The sequence below is a fragment of the Atractosteus spatula genome, chromosome 7, assembly GCF_055471065.1.
Source record: "Atractosteus spatula isolate fAtrSpa1 chromosome 7, fAtrSpa1.hap1, whole genome shotgun sequence".
In the NCBI taxonomy this organism is placed as follows: Eukaryota; Metazoa; Chordata; class Actinopteri; order Semionotiformes; family Lepisosteidae; genus Atractosteus; species Atractosteus spatula.
Genome location: NC_142712.1, coordinates 20047905 through 20072287, shown reverse-complemented (window position 1 = coordinate 20072287; position 24383 = coordinate 20047905). Strand labels below are relative to the sequence as shown.

Below are 24383 nucleotides of genomic sequence, written 5' to 3'. Positions count from 1 at the left end.
CAACTAATCTAAGAAGAATTGAGAAATCCCAGCTGTTTAACAGAAGGTTTCATCCTCAGAGAGGTACAACTGAAAAACATGTCAAAGGTTAAATAAGAGCATAGATTTTCATTTCTGTTTTTCAATAACTTCAGTGCTGAAAAGGTTTCTCTGCAGAAGTACTTTAATGTGAGTTTACAATGCAATTTCTGGTATAATAGTCTGGGCGTGTGTGAAGACGTGATCAGGTTCTGAAAACAGTAAGTAAACTTTGAACCCCAAGCATATACAGTCCTTAACTGCAACATCGGGGTGCATCCGTCTAGGATTTAACTTAATCATCTTTATCTTGCCTCTATATTAGTAAAGATGAATACATTATTAACAAATTGAAAATGAATTTCCCAGATGCATGGCATACTCCTGAGAAAGGTTAATTATGTCCACTATCCAAATGTCCAAACACATCATCTAGACTATTATTCAGAAAAGTAAGGTAAGGTTGGCATATCATCTACAATCTGGAAAAACAAAGACCTTGCAAGGATTTATTAAGGACAGGATTTACCTAGTGTTTCACAGATAAATGCTACTAAACATATACTTTATAAGCATATATACTTTTTCGAAAGCCTGAAATTGTTTTCTTGCTGGAATATTTGCTAGTGTGAAAACACATTTTGTTTCACATAAACATGCTAAGGACAAAGTCTGACTTACTGGGCTCCACACAGCAAAAGGAAACAGAAATTTAGTCTCTGTTTTGGTTGTGCTACTGACCGCGTCAACAGATGAGAAAGCTACAGATGCCATTTTTTCCATTTCCTATGATTTCTTTAGTTAGTTGTTAAGAACAATAGAGAATAAAAATAATTTTCAAAAACTACCATTGCATTGTTGTCCTTACATAATTTATTCTGGCATTTGATTTCAAATTAAATTATTCAAATAAAGAACTACATACAAGTAAAATGTTTCTACTTTAATCAGCAGCACTGGGATAATCCAGGACTGCGACACTCAAAGATGTCGTCATACACTATTGAGTCAGCAAATTTGTAGCTCAATTCAAGCACATCTTTAGAATACAAAACACACATGCTCAGGTGCTTTTCTAGGCAAAATACCCTCTGGCATTTCTTCTCCCTCAAAAAGTAACTCAACATTAATCTCTGAAACAAAATATTTTTGCATCTCATTGGCTTCAAACATGTACCAAACCAGTAGGCACAGTGCATGAAAAAATAATTTTCTTCCAAACAGATCTTAAACAGTGCATTTGCACCCATGAGAACATCTAAGACAATCAGCTAGCTACCAAGCAACAAACATCTCACCACTGTACAAAAAGGAAGAAACATGTAATCAAACTTTTTGCAACATTTTACCTTCAACACCATAAGTTAGTAATTCAAATAGGTACTGTAGTTGCATCAGCATGTGTATGTTGCAAAGGAACAAGTAAAGTTTTATTCCATGCTGAAAAGAGAAGAAAGGAAACACAACGTTTCGGTTGTGGAGCCTTCTTTAGATGTGGTCTCTTTTCAGCATGGAATAAACCTTTACTTGTTCCATAATTTAGTAATGCTTTTCACTGTTTTTACTCCTGAATTAATTAGTTTGGTTTCAAATCTAATGAGTGGGAGTAGCTCATCAGTACTGAAAAATACTGAAGAAGAAAGAGTCGATGTACTGTATAATGAAACCAGCATCTCATACTTAATGAAACACTTTTGCTTCTGGAATGGACTGTCCTGGTGTAGCCTCCAGTCCCTGCTTACAGAACAAAGACTGAACACAGTTCCAGCACCTCTCAGTCAAGGACGTTATGCCTCTAGTCATGTGCAGGGCTGCCAATAATCATTCAGTGGAGGTGCCTGAATGGGCAGATTACATCCAAACACCATGAGTTCGAACTTGGCTCATGTCAACTGCCATACACTCTCCGTGAGGTAGCACACAACTGGTATTCAGCCATACTGGGAGTTGACCTGGGAGTTCTTGGCCTTTAATGACAATGGCCATTTCCTGGGCATCTGCAAGCTCACAGTGACAACAGTGAGCAGTGCACCTCTCCTCCAGTTGATGCTGAGCCTCCTTACATCGCACAGAGCTAGCTATGTTAGAAGATGAATGACCTGACAGTTAGAGAATCTGGACATCCTCCTTCTCCCCATGTAGGCAAAGGGATCATCACTGTTAGCCAACCCATAAAGACACTGTTGGTGATTCCAAAGTGGGAGGATATCTAATGAAAAATAATTGTTGACTCTAAGTTCTAAACAAAGTATACTTTAGTGTCTATTCCTCAAGTTCTTCTTATGGAGAATCAATACATTTATTTATTATGTGAGAGGCATTAAAATAACATAGTGGTAAAATCTTTGAACTCGTCCCTTAAAGACATGGTTACAGTAACCTGTTCCCCTGCACAGATCACATGTTCTCAATCTGCTTTATGCTACATAAACAAGGATGACCTTTGGCCCAGTGTGCTGATCTAGCTCTGGTCTGGACTTACCTTTTACTTTTTCTATTATCCGAGAATTATTAAACAGTTTTTTTCTAGATTTGTCAATGGAGGCTCATAAAATAATATGCAGGTGCATGAGGGATGCATTTCAGATACTACAGAGTTATCGTAATTGAAATATTTATCAAAACATTTCTAAAAAGATTTGTCAAACTGTTATGTTGCAACACTTTGAAATTCAGGCATTGGAATTCACAAATTGAGAGAAAGATTTTCTTTAAAATAAACTTTACCCAGAAATAACCTTAACATCTTTCAAACAAAATTCACAGACCTAAGACCTGTTTGTACTCCTTTCATAACTATACATGGGCAGTATGGTTAATCAATGTCTTTGTACAAAACCATGCTAATTTCACAACATGAATATGAACAACATTGTAAAAAGCAGATATTTTATTTTAGAAGTTAAACAGACTATCAGAGATGCAACAAAGTTTGTTTTCTTTACTTTCAAAGAGGATCTAAACATGGAGATACATGGAACTCCTAATAAGCTGAGCTATTGTCTAAATGACATACACACAATAATTGCAAGAGGCATGCATTAAATGTTTAGAATGCATAGATTTAGCTTTTTTCAGAAAGAAGACAAACGTTTTCTAGCGTAAATGAACAACTGATGTGCCTGTGGAGGAACTGTAGACACATTTCAGTAAGGCCTACATAAGGCTTTGATGGGAATACAAATGCGAAGTTAATGTTAAGTAAAATAAAGCAACAATAAAACTGTTAAAGGGAATAGGACAGTCAGAATGGAGGAAGTAACTCACTGAGCATTAGAACACACTACAGTGAACTGGCTTCAGTTTATGGCTCAATTTAACATAAATACTAACCATGTGCATTTCTAATATGCAAAAAAAGATTTAAAAGCAGAACTCATGCTAAGTCTTCACTAATGTGGGTACTGCTGCACCAGCTGGACGTCACACTTCTCAAACATCCTTAGCAGTAAGAGAGATCCATAATTGGCCACCTGCCTTTCAGCAATGAAACATTCACTGAAAAGATATATACAGTATATTCTGTATATGTAAAAGAATGCAGCTTTGGTTAAACCCATTTGAGCATAATGCTCAACGGGAAAATGGATTTGAATTACATGAGATATCCAGCACATTTGGGTTGTGCTCTGCAGGGCTCATGTAATATATTTCATATTCAGCATAAAAATAATAATTAAATCTCTAGGTGTTTCTGAATAGTATATCAGGTAAAAACTTCCATCCATCTTTTATGACTGGTCCTGTGGCCGGAAGAATGCTTATGTCGATTAAGTGCTCTACCGATCCTATGCAATGATTAGGATTTCCCATTGGCTATGCCAAAATGTACATGATTGAATCTACTGGGAGACATTCATCTTACCATGGCTGCTTATATTGAACATGTGAATCAGCTCCTGCACTATAGGCTACATTGTAAGCTGACATTTCTTAAGAGTCTAAGATTGCAGTGAAATACAAAGAGCAGTGGGTGGAATAATGTTTTACTTTGTAAAACATTCTATAGGCTATTATAAACCCATTTGAAAAGAAAAATCTAAATACAACTCTATCTCACTTCAGTGCTGTTCCAAGAGGCTGTTATGCTTGTGCGTTTTCTAGTGAAGTGTCTGATGTGATGAGGGACCCATTAAGATGCATTTCAGATTCATTCAAAGACACTACAACACTGCTCAGACACTCTGTATTTGTGTGTAACACTGCACACTACTACATAAAACATGAAGACTGCATAATAACACAGGCCACTGAACAGCAATGCACAGTTTGAAATGTCTGTGTTGTGATTTAGTCAGAACAAGACTCTAAATGCGATTATGTTGCCTTAGAGCAAATCATAGTAAGTGGGAAAATACTACATCTGTTGCACCTGCCATTAGACTTACTGACTTTTTAAAATTACAATTTAATATTTCTCAAATCTAGTGTACTGTGTAATTCAAAGTTATTATGTTGTTCCTCTATTACTGTAATATTAAAATATACCAATACTGACACTTAAAAATCTTTAAATTGTCACCAGATAATCAGTATTTTCTTGACTAAGTCAATTTACTTTCAGTGCCTACATGGGTTGTCCAAACACTTTTTCAGTAAACTACACAAATTAATTAATTACAAAGGGTAAGGGAATCATAAGCACTGAAATGCTTTCTGTTAATTTTTGCCCTGTCAGAAATTTCCATTTCTTTTGCCCATGTAATTTCAGGGCTGTTCATGGTCCTGTGTGTTGCCATGAAGAAAAAAAAAACAACTTAGATACTTTTCTTCTTTCCAGAATCCTACCAGAAAATAAGAAATCAGACTGCGGCAAATTGCCATTTTAAATTTCAATATCCGATATAGAATTTTCCAAATAAGTGGAAGGGCATGCAGTGGAAGACCAGGTCTGATTCAAAATGCCATTATGAGACATTAGTTATTAATGCTCAATGCATAGCTCACAAGACTCTCTCGAGGTTTACTGAAAATAAATAAATAAGCTAAATAAATATGTTTTTTACAATTAGTTATTCTGATCATGCCCTCCCCACGTAGAACTGAAAAATTATAAATTATCTTAGTCTTAGTAGGGAGATTGAGGACATTTTTGAGCATGTGCTTCTCTGACACACCCATCTACCAGAGCCTTTATTTGACTAACTGCCACCCCCAGTTTTCCTACAGGGAAGCACCAAAAAGAAGAGAACTCTAACTGACAACAGTGAAAGCTCACAAGTCCCTGGCGTGCCCCAGGAATTGCTGCTGCACAGCAAGAAAGTGATATCCTGGTTGAGTTGAACCTACCCAACCCTGGAAGCACTCAACCAAGTGTGTGCCAGTGCTTGGGGAATTCCAGCCTAGGCTGCGTCTGGGCTCACCCTGTGCTCTAACCTAGCACTATTGATTAGGCCAACTGGGAGCCATGTCCCAGTTTACATCATGCAATTCAATGGTTTTTCAGACCTCACTTCACTGACTCCAAAGTATTGTGTTTCATTAACACAGTGATTAAATTGTTTTTCAATACAGGGAATGTGAGCTCAGACTAAACTCACAGGCAGAGGGGGGAGCAATTAAATATATTTTGAACATATGAGAAAGTTCAAATTTACTGATGGATTGCATACCAGTTAAATGAGAAGTATTCCTCACTAATGTCGTAACAGGATTTTCTTTCAGGTTTTAATTTTAGAACGTTGAGCAATTTTAATATCCAATTATATAAATTTGTAGATGTTAAGAAAAAGCAAATGCATACTTAAATTTTAAAAGTTTTATTTCTCATTGGAAATTCTATTTAAACAAATTATAGAGGGTTTATATAACATTCATTCAGTGGTGGCATCAATACAGTATATCAGTTCATATAGTTTTAAAAATTGTTAGAACACAACTACAACTAAAGTACATAATACATGCTTGAGTGGAAATCCTTGTTAAAAGCTGCAGGTAATAAAAAAAAATGAGAGCTGTAATTTTGAAATCTCTTCTGAAGTGGAAAAAATAAGCTCTTGTGTGCGCCAAAAAAACAAAACAAAAGGCTTGCTCTGAGGTGCAAGTATTACATTGGTCCACAAAATAAGTCTGAAACAGTGTCAGCAATGCAAAATGTAATTATTCAGTTCAAAAAGTTCAATTTTAAGTAGAAAGCCAAAATCCATTGTTCTAAGGGAATATGGCAAGAATCCCATAGTGTGCAGAAAAGCATTCTAAGAAACATACTGTAACTTTAATTTCCCCAAAATGAAATTCAAGGATATGGAGTACCAATATTATTACTTCCGTGGGAACATCTGAGTCCATCTCTGAGGGCTGCATGTTCAAATTTGGAAAGAAATTTGCAGGAAGTCTTATGAATTTTATACTCAGGTCGAAAATATTATATTTGCTATGTCATGCTGTAGCACAATGTCATTTGCTCCATATGCAATGGATTAGATTAAGGGATTTAAAGATCAGTCACTGGGCTTAGAAATTTTAAAGTCCATATTAAAGGGAACCATGACCTTATTTTATTACTTTATTATTTTTATTTTAAGTGATCCGGAAATGTTTCAGTGGTCCGGGCATAAGAACATAAAAGTAAGAGTCAGTTTTATGAAAAGAGATGAAGGCTGCTTTCAGATGTGTCCATTTTTTCAAAGGATAGTGTGGGGCCCAGTGTGTGTTATATGAGCTTAAGTCCAATGCCTAGAAAGGCAAGCTTTAAAACAACACAATGATAATTTCACCTTGCTCCTGATTTAAAATAAGAAACCGAGAAATACTGTAGGATGAAAAGAATTAATATTGTGACTTCCAGGGCCTTGATAATAATAATATTCTATACAATAATGACAGATTCCACTTACTGTTATTAAGTGGAAGGTTATTAGGTTAAAATAACTTACTGTATGTACACAGCTTCAACATTTTTTCTTTATCTGTTTTAATTACTCTTACTGTGTTCTTGGATAAAGGTATTATTACTGCTACTAACACCAGTAACATCATTTTTAATTGATAATAATGTGGTTAACACTTTGTTTTAATAGAATAATAAGCCTTCTTTGGAGCTATAAAAGGTGTTATATTTTCAGTGTTACAAAGGTCTCAGGAGGGCAGGCCAAAAATGATTTCACCCAGAGAGGAGAAGAGAAGGCTGAAAGCAATAAAGAGCTTCCCCTAGCCTAGATGAGAGAGGGGCAAGGAAGTCAGTGACCTGCAAAATGAAGGGATCAGAGCCCAGTCCAGGAAGGTAGCAGCTACAGAGGAGGCTGATCCCAATGGCAACCTAAAACAGGGTTGCCCAGTCCTAGTCCTGGAGGGTTCCTACACCTGTTGGGTTTTGTTCCAGCTGTCCAATTTCTTGCTTAATTGAAATATTAATTCAATTAGGATTGATCTGAGTTATTTGTTTTGAGCTTTTAATACATTACAGAGATCACTTTATTAGCCATATACAATTTCTTGCATTAGATAATTGCATTATATTTTCACATTCCTCAGCTTGCTCTCCATGAGTCACAAAGGCACACAGACAGGGAGAGAGAAGCTTGGGGTCAGAGCACAGGGTCAGCCATTTATATGGCGCTCTGGCAGCAGCTGGGGTTAAGGGCCTTTCTCCGGTGCTCAATGGAGTAGGATTCAACTGCTGGGAGTGGGATTTGAACCAGCAACTTTCCAGCCACAGGCGCAGATCCTTAGCCACAGTACCACTGCTCCAGCCCGATTGCCATTTAATTATCACATTTTCAGGTAGGTGAAAAACTCCAAATTTCAAATAGAAAAAAATATAACTAGTTAGTTCAATTAAATGTTTACTTTTATTGAGTAAACAACTCAAATGGAATAAAAACCAGAAAGCATACAGGCCTCCCAGATCAGGACTGGGAAATCCGGGCCTAAAGGAGCTGGAACCCCCCTGCCACTACATCCCATTTGTTTTTGGGCTGTGACAGTGGTTGAACAAGATACCAGGAAACTGACACCCTGGCTGGACAAGATCCTTGTGTCATTTAGTTCCTAGCAGCCAAATTAACTAGACCTTATTAAGTTTCTAAAACATCTTATATTCTCCTCTTGTATACTTTAAGAACAGAAAGAGACTCAGTGTTAATCTTTCCAATAGCTGTGTTTGGTAGAGAAATAATTTAGAAAAACAAGGGTATAATGTGAGGGCATAGGAAGAAACAAGGATTAGGCCATCTCTTATTGTTATGTTCGAGGGATGTTCCTCTTCATGCTTTGGGAATGTCCCATGATTAAATATTGTCAGGTATTATTAGGTGTGACTAATATGCTTTATTGATGTGACTGTTTCACTGAGCCTTTGCAGATTCCTTCTTGATGACAATACTGAAGATGATATCAATCTTCAGAGACAGCACATTTCACGTGCAGGTACATCCTCATCCAAAAATATATTTTATGAGACTCGGTAGAGCTACATCTAAACCACACTTGTTTATTTGCAGAAATTGCTCTTACAGTAAGAAGTACAGTTAGATTACATTTTGCTAGTGGTTTCATGGTCACATGTCATTACACCTTTTTCATGTGAGCTCCAGTTTCCTGCATGTTATCTTATATTTGCTGCACTATGTTGTTTGGTTCTATTTGGTGCCGATTATGAATTAAATAAATTGTTTAAAAAAGTGAGACCATGGAACCTTTCAATTTATAACTGCACAGCACAAGTGTGAAATGCTTGCACTAGTTCTTGTTCATGATTCATGATTCCTATTTTACTGTGGAACTTTGTGGTCAACAATGGTCATGGTTTTCTGAGAGAGGCACAGCATTTCAGCATCACTGGTCATGCTAATGCCAGCTTGAGTGTCTCTGAGAGAAAACAAAACTTTGGCAATTCAGGTACCAGTAATACAAAATGCTTTCCAATGCACGATCTGTCACCGTTTCTGACAAGAAGAATGATTACAGGAAATGCCTGTACCAAAACATATGGACCAAAAAGCAATATCTTTCACAACACTTTGTAGATAAGACATAATAAAAATGTGCTAACGTATTTTACAATTTGTCCGTCTTTGTGATGGGTGTCCAGAAACTCAGCCTTACCTTATTGAAAACATCTATCATTGTTGCACTGGACAATCTTTTCTTGGCTCAGTTTTAACTCTTTAAATAGACAAGCTCACATAGATTTGTGGAAAGATGTTATACAGTAATTCACACAGTAGTAAAGTTTACTAAAACATGAATTCAGTTGAAAAAAAATGAGGCTTCCCTTAGAGAGTCCTACAGTGATAGGTTAAAATAGTTTAATTTTTTTATACATATGTGATGGGACATGAGTTAAGACATTCAGACTACTCAAAGGCATTGACATAGCGAAACATGAGCTAGAGGACACATGGAAATTATGTGGAAGGGCAAAACTCAGAACAAGAGGTACTTCTTTATACAAATGGTTGTGGCAGCCTATAGCAAGCTGCCAAGCTACGTTGTTAAAACTAATGCCCTGGTTTCAAGAAACAGCTGAAAAAGATCTGTGGATTAATTAAATACTTAAAAACCAAAAAATCTAGAGTTGAATAGCTTTTGATCATTTGTAAATGTTCTGGATTCCACTGAAATCTGCTCTTTCTACATGTTCACATCAGTCTATCTACTGCTACAGTATTTACATAAAATGTAAGATTATAACAGATTAATAGCGATACAGAATTACAATATAACAGTATTTATAACATTTAAATTAGAAATCCTGTGATTTCCATTTTAAAGAAACTACAAAACCTAACCCGGAAAACAAGGCATGCTATATGTGTTTTTTTGTGTTCTTTCTGAAAGGTTTACCTGTCCTTAATACTATATTTGACATTGTCAAATTCTCTGTTTATTAATGAAATAACTGATAGCTGTTAATGAATAGGATAGCACTTTAATTTAGCCATCAGCACTCTTCAAATGAGATTTTCTTTCATTTTGTTATTGAAATCGTGGATGCTGTACCCATTTCTTAAATTCTGCCTGGAGTCACTCTTGTTAAACAGATAAAATAAAACAAGAAGAATTAAAGGGAAAATCGATTGGAAATCAAAATTAGACAAATGCATAAGTGTCTCTCTTTTTAAATGGGATCAAGGGTAAGTAATGAACTTATTTGCACAATGACACTCAATCCAATTAAAAGTGAAAGAACAATTGGGCACATTTCTTAGATAAAAGTGTAACTAGTTTAATTTAAAAAATCTGAACATGCAATTAAAGGAATGTAGCATTAGCAATAGCAACAATGAAACATACACTTATATTAAACATACCCTCATGTTGCTATAGTAAATTTGATAATTCTCTTTTCCTTATGGTTTCTCTGCACTTTAATCTGTTTTTATTGTGCTATACTACTTTATAAGAATAGTAACAAACGAGTGGAGGCACTCTTAATTGGATTGGTTGTTAACAGCTAATTAATCTAAGAATCTCATCCAGCCATTTCTTGAAAGACACCTGGGTATTGGCTTCAGGATCATGGCTGGATAGCTTGTTCCATACTTCCACAGTATGGAAGTATTTATTAAATGTATTTATAATTTTTAAGGTTGAGGCCATAGATAAATTAAAAATCTAACCTGCCTCACTTATTTAAATTGCCTGTCTACATCTTTATGACAGCAGGGCATAAGTCAGTAAGAGTGTTTTTAGCCATCTAATAATAAATCAGTGCCACATGCTTCTTTCGTCTGTACAGCTAATAGAATAGTAATTAGGGATCGAAATGTCAAGCAACATTCACTATGTACTTTGATTTTTCTTTAGAACTGCAAAAAATGCACATTCCTCACCATTTTTAATGGAATTACTGTAAGTGGAATCACTTTTTTAAGACAACAAAATTCAGTCATAAAAAAATTGTGAGTTCCAAAAGCACTCATTGTTCTTGTCTGTCTTTGTCCAATCATCACTGATATCTGGAGCCAATGTATGGCCTTTATGTTATCTTCTTAAGAATATTGTTGTTATGAATAACAGGAGGTCATTCATACATTCCATCCCATACATTCAGTAGCCAGTAACCAAATGACCCCTTAAGCCATTTCTTAAAGAAACACAAGTAGTTAGCTTAAAAATTGTGTTCTAGTACTCCATGTATGTATGCAAAGATGTGTTGACCTAGCAGAACAGCCAGATCATGAGGTCTTTTACAACTGGTGACTTTGACAGAAAACTGAGCTTTAAGTTGTAGCATTTCCATAATGTACAAGACCACTTTTACAGTTTTGCTTCAATTATTATAATTCACTACCGAGGCTCAAGTATTACAATGTATGGGATACACACAGGTAAGGAATTGTTTGTTTTAAATAGGAATGATTAGGAGCTTTTCTTCAAATTAAATTATCCCACTGTAAATTAAAGGAGAAAACAAAATCCAAATTCAAGTCAATGGCACCAATAATAGCTACAATATGTTCACTTTGTTCATAGAATATCCCTTGTTTGCTGAGGGCGATTATCTTCTGTGAGCTCTAAAGTTCACTGATAAGACCAATAGGGATCTACACACTCTCTGGCAGGGTGAGTCTCTGTTATCTTGGGAAAAATCTGGTCATGCACTGTGCATTCTAGTTATGGTGAGCTCTGTTAGAGTTCACCTTTCAATTTTTGTCTTCATTCTGATATCTTCAGTTTCAAATTGCTGGGCCCCTTCCCAGATATAACTCACCCCCCAGGAGATGACATTGAAACAACATTTCTTCATGCTTGCTTTTACCATGTTAAATGCTTCTTCTATCCACTTTTGATGTGATTTGCTGGGCTATGCTGGGAGAATAAGACATTCTATGAGAGCCTGGAGTACCACATCTGGACATCATGATCAAACCAATGGAGATGATGGGAGATTACTACTGCTTCAGGTGCAGTAGTTTTCTCACTTGATATGTAAAATTTTATGAAAATGGCACTGATGATATGAGTGTTGGAATGACATAGGAATGCTGCTTTACAGCAGATCATTGGTTTGATTTCAGCTTTATGGTTGTAATGGCTTATATATAAAATATCTTTGGACTGGATCCCCCCAGTGCTTCAATTATGATTTCCAGTGATGTTTGTGAGTCAGTATTCTAAATGACATTGCTCTGGTGATGCAAATATCTTTGTAATTCCAGGCATAGACAGTGAAGTAATCAATCAGATATCTTTGGATTGTGGATGTTGCCAGGATGTTCTGCATCTTTTTTTTCTAGAGAAACAGGGTGTTAGTGATTACAAACCCATACACTGTGCATTTGTTAAGAAGTCTAGTAAAATGACTTTGGACTTTTCCAATTTCGTCCTTGTTAATGCATGCATTCCAGAGGCTGGCATCTTTTCTAGCGCTGGCTGTGATATTCCTAAATAAAACAAGCCTGTCCTTCTTGTTACTTTGTAAGAATTTGGAGTAGGTGCTCCAAATGTGAATGTGAATATGCTAACTTGAGATAAAGAGTCATGAGGCACCTATTAATTCCATCAAGGAATTTATGAAACCGGTTGGCAATTTCACTCTTGATGTGAAATCCATTAGAGGAATTTTGTAATTCACCCTGTCAGTGCTGACCCCTATTCGTTATTTATTACCAAACTTCCACAGAGAGGACAAGGACTTACAGTAGACTTTGGAACCCTAAAGCCTAATAATGCATCATAAACCTAGAATAAACACTCACTTGGTTAATTGTCACTTTTCTACCAGCTTTTCAAAGTATTTTAGTTATCTAATTGAACTTTAATTATCTAATTATCATTGTGCTTTCTATTTTAATTAGCAAGTACTTTACTTTCACAATAAAAATATTAATGGAGATGTCACTGCTCTTTAAAATGTATTCACCCCAAATCTAAATGAAACTTAAGGGCAAAGTGATAGAACACTAACTTTCTGTGACTGATCTCACTGCAAACTATTTAACGCTTGTATTGACCGACAAAAAATCTTACCTACATAGCCATACTGTATGTATTGTATGTATAGTACAATGTACATTATTTACCAATCTAATAAAATAAGATCAAATCACTTTATTGGCCATATACAATTCCATGAGACACACAAACAGGGAGAGAAACTTGGGGTCAGAGCGCAGGTTCAGCCATTTATATAGTATGGCGCCCCTGGAGCAGTTGGGATTAAGGGCCTTGCTCAGGGGCCCAACGGCATAGGATTCCTCTGCCGGCCGCGGGATATAATCCGCCAACTTTCCAGCCACAGGCGCAGATTCTTAGCCACAGATCCACCGCACCACCAATCTAATATCAATATTATCAGAGATGTAGGAAAGGCATGCCGTGGAATGGTGGGAGAGCGAAAAAGACCCTATGAGTAACGGTGGAATGGGGATTAGCCTGGGCTCAGCAGGTCAGATGATATCGGGTAGAAACCTATGCCCTCAGGCCGCGGAGGAGACGACCTGGTGATAGGCGGGTCTCAAGACATCCGAATCCTCAATGTTGAGTGAGGTGGAAAGTGTGACATGGAAATATATAGCCCCAGAGACACACCGGAAGGACAAGCAAAGCACAGGGAAACAAGGGACAGGACAGAGTAGGAGCACCCTCTAGCTTTAGAGGGAGTGACAAATATGCTTTTGTTAAAATAGTCTTTAGAAATGTGGACATAAATGCACATTTATGGTTTGAAGCTGGTTTCACTGTTTCATTGGGAGGGTTTTGCTCTAGTCCAAAGCTAGAGGAAATGTGGGTATTGCCGCTAAACCTGTATTGTATAATACATGATATTTGATATTGAAAAGATTCCAGCAGTCAAGAAAATTAATTTCAACTGTGATATTCCATATTTACACAGAAGACATTACAGTAGATATCAATGGAGCAGAAGATGTAAAAATGTTGATGCCTCCTGTCTGAACTCTAACTTCTAATCTGAAATTATGACTTTCCAGGATGAATCGGCAATCACAAAGGTCAGCAAGAGATCATGTTAATAAGTTGTTAATGTTAAAGTGTTAATTACAAAAATGGTTAATAAGTGTACTTTAAAACAGAAAATATAATTATTGACTTAATTATTAGCACTGACACATTCTATTTATATAGTCATCCTATGCTTGTACTGTAGTCAAATGGTGTTTTTCACACCATTATTAATTCAGAGCTCCTTTTAGGTAGAGGTGGAAGAAGACATCAGTCCTGCTGCAAAACTCTCACCTTTGCAAAAGGCTGTAATCCAAAGAACCAATGCTGAATGCAATGAAGGCATCAATCCCACACAATGCATTACCTTTAATCTCTTTTTCATTCCTGAACCATCGGATATCGGCTGCGGGCTTGCTCCCAGAGGTCATACAGGTAAGTGTGATCTGGTCTCCCTCCATGGCAGGCTTTGTAAAACCACCAATCTGTGGTTTTTCAGGGACTCCTGCAGAAACAGAAAGTCTATTTTTATTTTTTTGGAATCTTTGCCCACATATATTAAAATGCTTCCTTACAGAAAAATGATAGTGAACAAAAGACTGCATTGTTTACCTTAAAGGTCAGAGACACTACAGATATTTATATACACAAATGTTTGGCTGCAAGCTATAACACTTCAAAATGAAGAAATATTAGAATATAGGTCAACTCAAGGCAACAAGAAGACATAAAACAAAGTGAACTACAATATAATGCATGTGGTCCAAAAAAGTCCATTCCCACAGCTAATTTAATAAAAATAGACTTTCTTTTTACTTTTCCCTACTTGGCAGGATGCTTTATACTAATAAAATTCATAATTCATCAACAGACATTATTTTCTTATCCCATGGAAAAATATGACACCTGTAGATTATTGTCTGCATTCCAACAGCACTGTCACACAGATGAAAGAATAAATCTGACCTTACCATATACTACCATGAAAATATAGAGTATGCTCTTTACAAGCAATTTATCTTTCTCTCTTTGATGTTGTTTTTAAAGGTTGTCATTGGCTTCCACATGTCTCTCTATCTCTCTCACTTATGAGATTTAGACGGCTTATAAAACTGTTCCTATTGTTGGAGACTAGAAGAAGTGCCTTTTGGTTGAAAGAAGATATTGAGGGTTTTATTTATCAGAATTCTTATTTTTTACTTTTCAACTGAAATATGCAAAAACAGCTTGGTAAATGTACTGTGTATTAATTCCTACTTACACAAAAATTAAGCCTTTTTGTTGTCCCATCTGTTTAAATTTAAATCTAAAATGGCTTTTCGAAACTGCACTTTGGGGAGACTCACTCAGCAGAACATATGAATAGTTATGGTTGAGAGGAGGCTTTTTCGTGCCAGTCCTGTTTGGCTGTTCATTGCTAATTGATTCTCAAAGTCTTGTTATAGGGGATCCCAGAGTATTAGTTTCAATACTGTGGCTTGTTCCAGACTACTTGTTCCAGACACCCACAGCTCTTTTTGTAAAGCAATATTTATTTTCAGTCCTTAGTGCATCTTATTTTTTTTAACATTTTCATAACCCAACCTCTATGCCTTCATTGTTAACACTAAAGTAACCCATTTGATTGACTACAGAGAGGAAGTTCCTTTAGCTTGTACTATATATACTGTATAGGGCAATGCTTAGAGACCAGGAAATAATCAAGTCATTCTTCCATAACAATATAACAGCAAAACAATAAGTAGCTGATTTCCACACATTTATGAAGTTCCTGCCTTTTTTATGCACCCCATTTTCATCTAGAGAAAACTATTTTTACCTGTGAATTGTCTGGGACATAGAGAGCTAGAATAAATCTTAACAGTGCCTAGAGGGAATATGAATTGTTGTCGCTCTGTTATAAATTACAACCAGTGATGAAAATAAGTAACATTATGTCCACAGTTTGATCAGCTACATCCTGCTGTACCATAGCTCGTCTTTCTGCTTTCTTTTCACATAAACCATCTGGCATCTTGGAATTCATTTACGAAATACATCCAGTCCTAATGACTCTGAGAATTTTACAGCTCTTAATAATATTCATAGATTCCAACAGCCTCAAACAAAAAGAAAATGGATCGAAAGACTACATTAAAAGTGCCAATAGATATACCACTGCCTTTGTTTGCCTCTGGCAATTCACATTGGATGTACCATAGTATAGAAAACGGATTATCTCAGAAAAATATCGATATGTTGATAAGGCACAAGTTCTACAGTACAATGTAATATTTAGGAATTAATCTTAATGTTGTAGCAGTAATTAGGAGACTTATTGCAAATCATTGATGTAGATGAAGAAGTGGGGGATTAAGGAATTTAATTGAAGGTAATTTGACAGTGTGAGGTGCAAAGTAATTGCAGAGAAAAAAGATAACAGGGATTTTCAACCTTAGTCTTATATCAAGTGGTGCTGTCAGTGAAGCATTATTTTATTACAATCAATTCACAAACTAATTTTTGCATTTCATACATAAAATATACATTTTACCAAATAGTTCTGGTAACATCTTGTTTTTCTGTTGAGGAATTTATTTCAGTAAATATTTTTTTTAATTATTCAAATAAATTCTAAAGTCATAACATTTAGATTCAAGGATGGTTTTACATGATTAAATAAATGCATCTATTTAGGATGTAATAGCTTTACACAGGTCACTTTTTTCTGAATTAGTGATATTTTCTTGAATGTGAAACTAAACTGTATGAACAGAATTTCAAGCGATTTTCAAAATTACTGCTGTAAAGAAGACGTCACATGACTTTGACAACACAAACATTAACCAACATATGGATTACAGATTAAATTCCTTTAATGGGCAGTTTCTGCTTGCTTGACAAAAGTCAATGGGCAGAATAACATTAGTTATTGCATTTAGATAGTACCATCCTTTGACAAATTGTGACCCACTTTTCCAGTAATGCTTTTTGCAGTGGGTTCTTTTTAAACTGTGAATCACAGTCCGGAGGACACAGGTGGATACCATATGGAAATGCATTTATGAACGTATGTTCTTACTGTTTGTACTAGTGAGAAACATACAAAAGTTACTGTACATACAGTACAGTATGTACATGATTACCATGTCTTCCTTTTTTTGATTACGTCGTATTTAGCAAATACACTTTGTCCTGTTCTGAATATTTTACAAATGAGTCTATTCCCTGGGGGATCTCATTCATTGCTTGTCGCTGTCTGTTTCTCTGTCAGCACTAACCACACTAACCACACTGCTCTTAGTATTTGAGAATTCCCATATACTTCCCATATGCTTGCAAACTCTGACTAAAACCAGGGGCAGTTTAACTAATATTGCTTACTTAATAGGCAGCATAAGCTCTCAAGTTTTTTGTGTTAGTGAGAAGCTATGTCAGATGGTTTTTGTTGCCGTTAATATCTTTGCAGATATCTTTTGAGATTTTTAAAATGTTTTTTTATGAGGAATTGGATGCAACTCTTTCTTCTGCAAAGGATATCCCAAAGCTGACCTTGCAAGGTTACTTGTGAAACACATTCTGCTTAGCTCCCTGCTTTAAGAACAACTGGTGGAGGAAGAACCACTGATACTAGAATCACTCTCTAATTCTCCCTTTTAAAGTCATTGCTGCCAGGAAGGGCTTTTAAAAAATGATACATGTTACACCATTATCTTTAATGGTTTTCAATCAGTAATATTTAAGCTTTTTGGCATTTAACACTGCAATTCTTCTGGTGACTGGACTTGTCGTTCCATTTACAAATTAAAACTATTTGTTGATGGTATTTTATCACAGTTGGGGATTGCTGGAATGCTGGAACCCAAACATTCTTCATAAGTATGTCTTCTATTGAATTTTATATTCAATCATTAATAAAATACAGAATTTACAGAATTACAATGCAAACATACACTTTAATATTATAGATTAATACATGTACTTCAGTCAACTTCAACCAAGAAGATAATGACTGGGACTAGGTTTAATTTATTTTAAAAGCTTCTGAAATACACCCTGCTGTAAGCCATTCATGCTGCACACAAAAGTCCAACATGTTATTTGTTCTTATTATTTCTGCCACTGAACACACTTATAGTTTTAGAAACATGCACTGTGTATAAGATTATAAGGTAGTATTGTTTTACAAAGACTGGGATTAAACATTTTTCTATTTTATTGAAATCACTTGGAGCATATTTTTTTTCTTTTTCCTTCCTTATAATATGCTGTACTTCTACGGCCTTCATAGTAACACCTCACAGTACAATAGGGGAGGGGTAACTTCCCAAGTCCCTTCAAGGCTATGGTTTTTAAAGTGCTGACTGCTGATATCAGTGCAGAAATCAGTGTATAATTCCTGCTGGCTTTTATTACAGGACAGTTTTGTGCTTGTTTTCAAGGTGGCAATGAGTCATTCCTTTTCTGTCTCAGTCTATGGTCTGTTTTATGTTCTGATTCTTTTGCAGTTCAACAGATAGTTCACTCTAAATAAAATGGATAGATTAGTTTGTTTTAAAAACATTCCAATTTTTATGATACAGCACAGCTTTTAAAATAATGCACAGATGTAAAAACAATAGTTATAGGGCATTAATTATTTTTAGACTGAACGTGGTGTTACAACCTCAAAGCTCATCTAACCTTTCTACAAAGGATTGTGGGAGTCTCAAACATGTTGTGCCAATACCCTCAGCATGTTTTGCCGATACCCTCACTTACTCAGCATGCTGAGCCAATACCCTTACTCAGCATGCTGAGAAGATACCCTCACTTCTTTCAAGAAATATTGGCTGAATAAAATTAATGACTTAAAAGTATCTCTGCAGCAATGAATGGTCTCATCTTTTGTTAAAGTTTTACATTCCCATATCCCTCCTTATGTATTCTTCCTGTTTGTGTGCTTTTTCTCCAGATGCTCTGAGTGTCAGGGAACCTATAGGTAGAATGGGAGGATCCTTATGCGTGACAGGAATCCCACAGAATGCAGAGTAGCAAAGGGACGATCCGAAAGACGAAATCCAAAGGCTGGGTCGATAAGGGAGGCAAAGGGTTCGGTAACGAGAGATATCCAAAAACAATCCAAAAGTCAAAATCCAGAAGGCAAGGTCGATAAGGGAGGCTAAGGGTCTGGCAATGAGAGATATCCAAAACAATCCAAAAGTCAAAATCCAGAAGGCGAGGTCAAGAGACGGAAGCAGAAGATTCATAACGGGAGATCAGTCAAAAGGCTTGGAAACACATACTGGAGAATACTACAAGAGGCTTCTCAATAGTGAGCGTGGGAAGGTGTGAGGGGAGTTTAAATACTGAAAGGAAAGGGGTGTGATTGGATGATTGGTTAAGGAGTGAGAATTTGAGGAATCTGGTGCATGTGAGAATGTGATGGGTTCAATCAGGGATGAGATTGTGAAGCAGTGGTTCTGGGAATGCAACGTCGTTTGCGAGGGAGAGTGTGGGGTGTGGCAGGGATAGAAAGGCGTTTCTGAGGTAGATTGTAGGGCGTGAAACTGAGGTCCTCCTTCCATCCAATGACATGCTGTCTAGTGTAATTGGTGTCTTCCAAAATGCCCCAGTGTGTGTTTTTATAAAATTGCCCTGCATTGGACTGGCATCCTTTTTAAGGTGTAATCTCACCTTGCACCCTGTTTCTGGAGGGTTAGGATCTAACTTGCTTTAAATTGATGGTTGGATGAACATCCCTCTAGGATGAACTGCTTTTCACTTGTGAACAGACCACATGACATACTGTATTCACAGTAATACATTTGAAGACCTTCCCCCTGAACATAATTCTGTTACACTGGTGGGAAAAAATATATAAAATAATATCCAGACAATTGGGAAGCAAACTGATAGATGGTGATAGGTGGCAGTGTTAAGACTGGATTAGGGATTTGGGATAAGGCTGGAGATTCATGATTTATGAAAGTGCTGAGGGGAAAGCCTTCTTAACTCATGAGCTCCCTGAAATTAAGAAATGGAAAGAAATATTGAGACTCTCACAATCACCTGCTTTCATTATTTATGGATGAAGAGACTTATGAGAGCCAAGTATACTCAGTAAAAGGCAAACAGTAAAAAAACAGGAACCATTAGGATGTGGGAAGTAATCCATTCCTCAAAGGGGTTTTGACATGTACATTGTACAACAATCTCTTCATAGTTATTCATAGTTATAGACTTTTCAGAAACACAGTTGAAAGTTTTGAAATTCACTCTTTTAAACATGTTGTCAGTATGTCAGTATATGGACTTTTGTTTTATGCATATTCTAAAATGTTTTGGAACAATGCACTTAACTGTTGAAAACTTGCACAACCCCTTAATCCAGAAAATGCCATAATAACAAGTATATAATAAGTATCATATAATGGCTGAAATGGAAAGTACTGCATAAGCTCCATACGAGCAAAGTTTCAATGGGGAAAAAAACCTTTAATGGGGTTGTTTTTTATTTCATTTTCTTTTGACTGGCATGTATGATTCATTTCCATTTTTTCTGGCTTACATTCAGTATTGGAAAAAATATAATAATCAGTATGAAACAATCTTCAGAACTGAAGCATAATTCTTGCTTATAGGAGACAAGAGAGTATAGGAATCAATAAAAGCATAACTCAGGAAAATGAGATATTGGTTTCTTTTGACGATAAATGAAATGGTATCACAGATGAGATCTTTAATTCAGTTAGGAGAGCATTTAAGTACTGGGAGCATGACAGCTAAATCACTGTACTTTTAAAACATGATACAGAAATACTCATTAGGCATAACTGTTATTAACCTAGAGTACATGAGCAAATGACATTTCTAATGTTTATATCAAGTGAAAATTTGCAATAATCAACTTATAACCTCCATAAAGAAGAAAAGCATATACTGTAGTGACAGATATTCTGAATGACCTTTCAAAAACCTTGATACGTCAATATATTTTGGGAATCAGTTTTGTAGAGAAAAACAATAATTCTGCTTTTACAAAATGTATTTATAAACCCTTATGTTTTGGCCATTGTTAGGTTAATAAATTACCCCCCCCCCCCACCAACTGGATGCGAAAACACAAATCGTTCTTTTCAGACTGCATGCAGTGCTTTGTGTCTAGCGATAAATGAATTGTTTTTGCTGCTGCAGTTAGATATGTCACATCAGGTGTGAGACAGCTGTGTGATGTGATAAAACAAAAATGTCTACATTATTAAGTTTCAGAACAGCTTAATCCTGTTTCCAATGGATTGACTTTGAAACTACAAACTGTTGGAGAGGCTTCTTTGCCTTTCTGGATGTAACAATACAGTACATTACACTGCTAACAACAAAAAAAGAAGACATTTTCATTAGCAGCTATGCTACATAGAAGGAAGTGTCCCACATCGTGAAAGCAATGGAGATGTTGCTTGAATTAGTCCTGCATCAGACACCTTCTTAAGGGCTGTGCCAGCTGTTCTTACATAAAAAAGTGTTAAATCTGCCACTGTGAATGCTCACATGTAAATGAGGAATGACAAAGTGCTGTTTGTCAAAGCGGTGAGTAGCAAGACACATACGGTTATTGAACTGAGCGGCATCATTCATTCCATTAAAAAGTGTCTCAGGCTGCTTCTCCTTTCTACCTGCTCTTCATCTGACAGATGCTATTTGTCTTTCACAATGCAGACATACTACTGGTATGGAAGAGCTAAGTGTTTCAACAACTATTCTACTTTTATAGATTGCTCCTTTAATAAGACTTAAGAAAGTAACTAAGAACCACACTGTCACACATTTTAATCCCTAATTTTTGAAAGTAGTTATCCTTCAGCTTTTACAGCAATTAAAACATACTGTGTGACTCAGATATGTTCTAAAATGGTAGTATTTAATTATAAGAAGAGCTTTGACAGGATGATTAATTTACAATACAATATGGAATATGTTTAAACATGTTTTCTTTCTTTTTGATGTTCTAACATTGCATTGGTTATTTGTTAAGTTTATTGCCCATAAGTGCAACTGTTAAACAGGAATCCAAATGTAGTTTCTGATTTTGTCCAACATATGCTACCATGATAAGTAATTGCCTCAAAAACTCTGGACAGTATAATTAGCATCTTTTTCCAATTGCTTAACAGACATAAACCACTGTTGTTTAAATGTCTATACAGGTTTAAAGATTTATTTAATTATTTTGTATCACATTGCACTGTACTAAAAAGTGTCAAGCTTAAAATGAATAGGGCTTGATGTTATGTATGCTTGTTGTCAAGTACAGACCATTAATGCCTGCCATTGTGCAGGTCAAATTATTAAAATCAGGTGAGTTAATTGGGCACCTACAGTACAGTAATTACTGTAACATTTACAAATGAGATAATACGATGTTGTCAATTCCAGCAAAATTTAAACACAGAAATACAGGCAAAACAATAAAAGGAAATGTAGTTTGGTAATAAATAATTAAGAATTTTCCATAATCCAGGAAAGTATGGTATCAGAAGACTAATTAAGTATTTCAAACATACATCTAAGAAAGCTAAGAGGGCATTTGCCCATCAAACAAGTTAGAAATGCAGCAGAAATGTCCCTGAACAAATACAAGGTTTAAAGCTCAAGGGAAAATGACTAGATATTTTTTACAATAAAATCTAATTACGTTTCCTGCGCAGGTGTATTCTAAAGTGTTTTGCTGAACCATGTGTTTGCTTTGGGAGACTGAAAGATATTGTTAATTAAAATCACCAAAAGAGTAAACACTATTTTCCCTTGCTATTTCCTCTTGTTCAAAGGCAGCACAAAAGCAATGTCAATAATTTAAAGATGTTTCCATCCTGACCTTTCAGAATGAGCTGGAGATGAGGGACACCAACAGTTTATTGAGGATGTTTAATTTTCAAATGCATTTCAGGAACTAAACATTTAGGTAGGTTGGTCCCTGCACTTAAAAATGCAACTATTGGTTAACACTTCCTCGCTATTTTAGCAGCAGTTTGTCCTCAAAATGTGCGCAGTCCTTGAGATATTCTATTATACTGCTCCCATTAGCGTCAAAATTATTTTTCTTTAGCCTGAATTGACAAAATCACTGCCCAATTAGGAATTCCTACAGTGGTGGCACAAAACAGACAGAGATCTGCCAGGTCTCTCTTAGATTTCAAGCATACACCAACTTACTGTATGTTACTTCTTGGGGACCAATAGTCTTGATATCAGGGCGAGATGTGTATTTGCTCCTCCAGTTAGTGCTAACTCTCCTGTTAAGCGCAGTGGAGCTTGCAGGGTGTCTCACTTTGAATGTCTCTGGAGATGAGTATTGAAGAAGAAAGCGTATGATTGTAGGTTTTTTAGGTGCCGAAGTTGTTGTAAACTCTTTAAAAAAATTGGATATTCCAGATTGTGTGGGTATATAGTGAAAAACTAAGAGGGCAAAACATGTATATTTCCACAAACTCAGCAAATTAGATCTGCTTTAATCTAGCCTTAAAGGGATATTTCAGTTTTCTTTCTGTTCCATCTGGTCTCTTAATTTCTTTATTGAGTTAGATAAATTAGGTAAGATAACTTTCCCAGTATGCACTTAAATATTCAGAAAAATACTGGTTAATATGCTTTATTTCAAGTCATGAATATGTTAAGGTCACTGATTCACATTAATAAAAATATTCTCTCCCAATCACTCCCATCAGAAACACTGATCAGCTCTTCTTTCAGGCTGAACACTCTCAGGAAAAGTAAATCAGCTGAATGGAATACCTTGCATTGTGATTACACAACTGCATCCATCCTGGCAAATGTGCAATATTTTCAATTTAAATAAAAATGTAAAACCCTTTACTACTGCCCTAGTAATTGTCCCAGTATTCATGGAGAAATGTGCTCATTTTAAATTATTTCTATAAATAGTTCTCATTTAGATTCAAGTATATTTTAAGATCATTAATTACAATAAACATACTGTATGTACATACTGTACTAATCCTATAGTGGAACACATGTACTGATGTACAATACTGTATATCAGTTTTCTAGGTCTCTTTAAAGCACCAATACATGAAAACGTGGAAGAAGTTGTAAAACTGGTAAAATTAAGCCAATGATTAAGTTAGTAGCCAACAAAGAGTATAGCGAGGCAGCTGGAATGGAAACCTTCAGATAAACCAGCACCAAGATTAGGATTGGTCTAGTCCTGCTCTAAGGACATCTGTATTTAATCTCAATAATAAAAATGCAATGGTCTATTCACTCCTAGCCTAGTCAGTATGCCAGCTTTGCGTACTAAGAGCTGCATCACCATACAGTGTAGGTTCTAAGATCAGAAGCTATTTAAAGTAAAATGCTTTTAGAGTCAGTACTCCAGACATTGGTGGCTCACATCTAGGCTGTCTGAGTTGATTGCAAGTGATGCATAATTGCCTGGGGTAGGACAGACTTCAGTCAGAAAAGGTGTGTTCAGGCTCTAAACAGCAACACCTGCAAGCTGGAAACCTAAGCAGCATGAATTCTCCAGGGAATACTACCTC

General features: G+C 36.0%; 1 protein-coding gene across 2 annotated transcripts in view; it reads right to left on the bottom strand.

Moving 5' to 3' along the window:
* The window catches only part of LOC148830690 (cell adhesion molecule 2-like), a 691585-nt gene that overhangs the window by 69623 nt on the left and 597579 nt on the right, over positions 1–24383 (bottom strand). For both annotated transcript variants that reach the window (XM_088921768.1, XM_088921769.1), the window contains exon 5: positions 14234–14371. In XM_088921768.1, the coding sequence (XP_088777894.1) occupies positions 14234–14371 (138 nt within the window). The remainder of the gene's footprint in view (positions 1–14233; positions 14372–24383) is intronic.